The sequence below is a fragment of the Crocuta crocuta genome, unplaced genomic scaffold, assembly GCF_008692635.1.
Source record: "Crocuta crocuta isolate KB4526 unplaced genomic scaffold, BGI_CrCroc_1.0 scaffold506, whole genome shotgun sequence".
Lineage (NCBI taxonomy): Eukaryota > Metazoa > Chordata > Mammalia > Carnivora > Hyaenidae > Crocuta > Crocuta crocuta.
The window spans coordinates 2,832,997-2,838,358 of NW_027528991.1; the positions used below are offsets into that span (position 1 = coordinate 2,832,997).

The 5,362-nt window shown below is 54.6% G+C and overlaps 1 protein-coding gene across 1 annotated transcript in view; it reads right to left on the bottom strand.

Annotated features, from left to right (window-relative positions):
- SFT2D1 (SFT2 domain containing 1) overlaps positions 1-5,362 on the bottom strand; it is a 15,568-nt gene that overhangs the window by 2,453 nt on the left and 7,753 nt on the right. Inside the window, exons 6-8 of the mRNA XM_077757388.1 lie at positions 3,733-3,768; positions 1,789-1,847; positions 151-180 (exon numbers count right to left, since the gene is read on the bottom strand). Coding sequence (XP_077613514.1) covers positions 151-180; positions 1,789-1,847; positions 3,733-3,768 — 125 coding nt within the window. The remainder of the gene's footprint in view (positions 1-150; positions 181-1,788; positions 1,848-3,732; positions 3,769-5,362) is intronic.

Sequence of the window (5,362 nt, forward strand, 5' to 3'; positions counted from 1 at the left end):
GGGGGCGGGGGGGCGGGGGGAAGAAATCAAAGTCTACAAAAAAAACAGCCTTTTGCATCACATCTGAAGGTGCGTGTCCTGAAAGTCACGCATCTGTGTAAAGATGAGCAGAGGATCAGAAACGACTCGATGGAGCTCGAACAGTCTCACCTTGCGTACGGGATGTACGACAGGCTATACCTGCAAGAAAAAGGCACAGATGCTGAGATGATCCAAACACCGGAACAAATAAAGCTGCGCGATCCTCCTCAAACTACGGCCCGGACCAGCAACAGCAGCTCGGCCGGAACGTGTTAACCGTGCGAACGACAGGCCCCCACCCCGAACTATCTGTGGGGCGCGGACGCCCGCTACAGCTGCGCCTGTGGCAACGGGCAGGTCACCCTTTTTGTTCTTTTTCCATCAAAATAGTAAAGTGGGAAGAACCGGCACTGTCCTTCAGGGCTAAATCCATCATCACGTACAGATGATGCAATGAAACGCAGCCTATTATAGAAAAAGGCCAAGGCACGGGATTCCAATCTTCCCACAGCTCCCAGGGAGAGCGACGTGCAGAGGAGCGCACAGAACACCCGGCGGCGGCGGCAGAGAGAAACGGGGGAAAGGACACACTGATGTCACATCCCAGACTGAAAGCCGCGAGCTCAGGCAGGGTGGCCGGACCCCTGCAGGGAGCAAGCAAACCAGCTCTGAAGAAGGAAAACACTCCCAGGCACTGGTCTGCGGAAACCATGGAGGCGTGCGCGGAGGAGCCCAGCCCACCCCACCGCAGGCTTGCCGCAGGTGACCGGGACGCAGCCCAGAGCAGAGGCTTCCCGGGGGAGGGGGAGCACGTGGTCGGGAGGAACGGGCACCCCAGGCGGCGGAGGGGGAGAGAAGGAAGGAAAGGGCACCCCAGGCGGGGGGGGCGGGGAGAGAAGGAAGGAAAGGGCACCCCAGGCGGGGGGGGTGAGAGAAGGAAGGAAAGGGCACCCCAGGCGGGGTGGGGGGGAGAGAAGGAAGGAAAGGGCACNTGCACCTGCCGGGTCCACTTTAACGTGGATCTTCTGTTCCGGTAAGTACAGTGGGAAAGTGTCTGTTGGAGATTTGCAACATTCTGAAAAACCCGGCAGACGAGCGGCGCAGCCTAGGAACCCCGAAGAACCAAGGAATAGGTAGGAATAGGTGTTATCATAAGACTGCGGAGTGGGGAGAAACAAATCGATCAACTGCTTCTGTGACCGGTGCAGCCTGGGGTCAATGGTAGGCTCTTCAGGGTTAAGTTCGGGGCACAGGTCATGCACTGATCTTCGACGCTGGGGGAGTTGGTGCCCCTAATGCCTGAGGCCACCTGTATTCCTGAAGATGCAGACGCGCCAGCGCCAGATGCACGTCCAGGGCCCGTTGAGCAGAGCGAAGGCCCCCCTGCACTTGCACTTGTGGGAGGTGCGGAGAGAACAGTGCACCACCGTCCCCGGGCCTGCCCGTCACGCGGCCTCACTCTCAGGGTTCGTCCGGTATTACCCACACGTGCTACCGTCTCCCCTTCTCACACTAACAAGAAGGGCACTGCTGTGTAAGTGTGTCGTACGGCACCCCACCCCCACTGGTGTGACCCCACCACTGAGCGAGCGCAGGTCTCACGGGACCTCACTCGTGACCTCTCGGGAGGCCCGTCCCCCCCCCCAGGGCACATGCTTCTAACGGTCACATGAAAGGCCAGATGTTCCCAGGCCCAAAGGCCCGGAACACAGTGCTTATGGCCGCTCAGGGCACTTTACCTTCCTAAGGGGCGAGAGCGGGACTTACCAGGTCATGGACAGGAACTGCAGCAGGCAGAAGAGCAAGGCCAGCCCCCGCTTGTGCCACTGACAACAGCAAACAGACACATGACAAGTTCACAACTGCCGCAAGTACTTCCCCCGAACAGGTTCAACTCCGCCCCGTCAAACACGCAGAGCTTCACTGACGCTAGGCTTTGCTGTGACAAAGTTAAGACTCGGCGGGCCGGAAACGTAAATCCCCACGAAGCACCTCTCCTTTCTCGAGGCGTCCGTGTGCATTCAGACGCTGAGGCCCAGGGCACCAAGCAGGTGTCCCCGAAATGCCCGTGCGGAGGCGGCAGACACCGGAGCGCTCTCCGGCCGGCCCCCCGAGTTAGCGCCCACTTTCCTAGACTCAACCCTGAAAAGCCCCGATCTCCACCCTGTGTGGGGCTCACAGCCTTTGCTCCTTCCTCTCTTGCTCCTACAGTTATTTTTTGAAGAAAAACTGTATTTTATTGTGATCTTCTAGAATAATGTAAAATTAGCAGTTTCTGTTTTAAAATGACCTATTTTTAGAGTTCCTTGTCTATGTTATTTCAGCTTACTTCCTTATTCATTTTTAATTTACTGCCTATAAATAAATAGGCTGTCAGACCATTCCAAAACCAAAAATCAATGTTCCGTACAGATATGCAAATGCTGTTTAAGAACATTCTTGTAGGGGCGCCTGGGAGGCTCAGTCGGTTGAGCGTCCGACTTCAGCTCAGGTCATGATCTCACAGTTCGTGGGTTCGAGCCCCGCATCGGGCTCTGTGCTGACAGCTCAGAGCCTGGAGCTGCTTCAGATTCTGTCTCCCTCTTTCACTCATGCTTGTTCTCACTCTCAAAAGTAAACATTAAAAATTTTAAAATTATACGCTTTTAGTCATCACTGAGAAATGAGGTGCAGGGGCACCTGGGTGGCTCAGTAGGTTGAGTGTCCAACTTCAGCTCAGCATGATCCCCCACTTCGTGGGTTCAGGCTCCGTGTTGGGCTCTGTGCTGATGGCTCGGAGCCTGGAGCCTGCCTTGGATTCTGTCTCCCTCTCTCTCTGCCCCTCCCCTGCTGGTGCTCTGCGTCTCTATCTCAAAAGTAAACACACATTAAAAAGAAAAAAAAGAGAAATGAGGTGTAAGAATTGTCAGATAATTAAAGCTCAGTCGTTACACCATCAAAATTAAAATCAGAACATTTCTGACAAGAAATTTCTAGAACAGATCGTATGCTACTGTTTCTTTTTTTTTAAACGTGTAGTTCTCTTGATGGCTCAAGAACCACCCAAACCCCTGTGGGAAGCATACAAGTTACTACAGAGAATAAAGGCTCAGGAGCACCAGCGAGCGCGCTGGACTTGAGGCTAATGAAGGGCTGTCCATCTCCACAGTAAGAGGCATGACATTAAGTTCTTTTGCCTTTTTTTTTTAAGCGATTTTACATCTTTTTAAAAATGAATTAAAGTAACCTCTGTACCCAACGTGGGGCTCAAACTCTTGACCCCAAGAGCAAGTCGCATGCCCTCGCGACTAAGCCACCCAGGCATCCCCTTTGGCCTCTTTTTGCTAATTTGTTTGGGTTTGTTCCCTTGACCTTTCTCCTTACAGTTTCGATGTCTTGTGACTCGAAACACACTCCCTCGTCAGCGGCCTCCTCCCTGCCGGCGGGGACAGCGCGGCCCGGCTCGTGAGCACCGCAGACGAGAGCAGGAGCCCCTGTAAGCCCAGGGGCTGGGCGGGGGGGGCGCCCCAGAGGCGAGCACGAACCTGCCTGTCCCGGATGGCAGAGCCTATCGTGAGCCTGAACACCAAGTTCATGTCACGATACACGATTTTAGGGACACCCAACCTCTGCGGGCTTCAGGAAGCCAGAGCTGGAGCTCCCATGGGGCGGCCGTGTGACCGGGCCGGTGAGGGGCCGGCTAGCAGAAAGCAGGGCGGCCGCCGTACTTACCCACAGAGCAGCGCACAACGTAAGCACGAAACACAACTACAGGGAAGGAAAGAAAAATTTGCAAATGTGAGTCCTTGCAAAACCTTTAAAACAATTCGTAAACTGATCTGCATCCATCTGCGCGCGTAATAAAACTACGGGACAGAGTCGGGGCGGGCCAAGGTTACCCCACCCTCGGGTGCGCGACCGCGGGGATCCTGGGCGAGCCGCAGGCACCGAGTGAATTCTCCACTCAGCAAATCAACGGAAAGGACGTCTGAGCAATGATGTAGGATATAGGCTGTTGTTTTTTTAAATTTATTTTTTAATTTTTTTAATTCTGGTGTCATTACTGTCCAGTGTTCTATCAGTTTCAGGTGTCCCACACAGACGGACCCGACCCTCGTACACGTGACTCCGTGCTCGGCAGGACACCCGCCCTCCTCGCCCCGGACGAGCGCTGTTCGTGTGCGTGGCTGTGCTGGGGTCTAGTAAGAGCGTCCCCAACACAGTACCCAGTACGACTGGGGACACCCGGTACTTCCGCTTTACCTGACTTTACGTGAGGAATCTACTGTGATGATTTCCATGCAGAAGGTGACATCTCCCCTGCACATCCCCGGGCCCCTCAAGGGGCAGGTGACAGCAACAGGGACAAGCACGAGGCTGGAGGGCAGAGAGCCCTCGGCTCTGATGCTCGAGTGTGACCTCAGTAATCCCCTCGCAGAAACGAGGACGGCGTCCGCCCAGCGGCTCTGAGGGGCCCCGGCCATGACTGAGTCAGAACTGGCCCCGGATATGCCTGAGGTGAGGGCTGGCCCTGGGGAGGCACCGCGGGAGTGGCCGTGCGTGTGCCCATCACGAGGCACAATCTTATGTAAGCGGCAAACGAGACCACACAGAACCCTCGACTGGAGGTGCTGACTCAAGTCACCAGGAAGTTGTGTCGTATGAACATTTCATGGTCCCTTTTGGGAAAAAGTCTGTATTTGTGAATGTTCGCACAGCCTTCTCGATTTTTATGCTTATTGGCGGGAGGTAGAGAACCTGACTCAGGTGGGGTCCAGGACACCCTCTGTAAAGTTGGCTCTCAAAAAAATCCTGGTAAAATATAAACTCCTCCCTGTCTTTTTTTTTTTTCTTTTTTAATGTTTTATTTATTTCTAGGAGAGAGAGAGAGACAGCGTGAGCAGGGGAGGGTCAGAGAGAGAGGGAGTCACAGACTGAAACAGGCTCCAGGCTCTGAGCTGGCAGTCAGCACAGAGCCCGACGTGGGGCTCGAACCCACGAACCGCGAGATCATGACCTAAGCGAAAGTCGGACGCTTAACCGACTAAGCCACCCAGGCGCCCCAAACTCCTCCCTGTCTTAAGAGCACGAGACAACTTCTGAGTAAGCTGGACGACACTGGGTCTCAGTGCTGCTCCACATGTAATACATGGAACTCTAACTGGAAAAATCAGAGATAGGGTAATAAACCATGATGACAATGAAAAAGGCCACGAGTGAGAAGTCAGTCTAAAAAAGGATTTTTCCCTGGCGCAGAGGCGAGAGGAAACGCCCCTTACGGTCGCGGACCTTCCTACAGCGGAGCCACCAAGGGGACTGGGCTTGGAGGCTCGCGGTGGTCACCAGGACAAACCTACCGAGG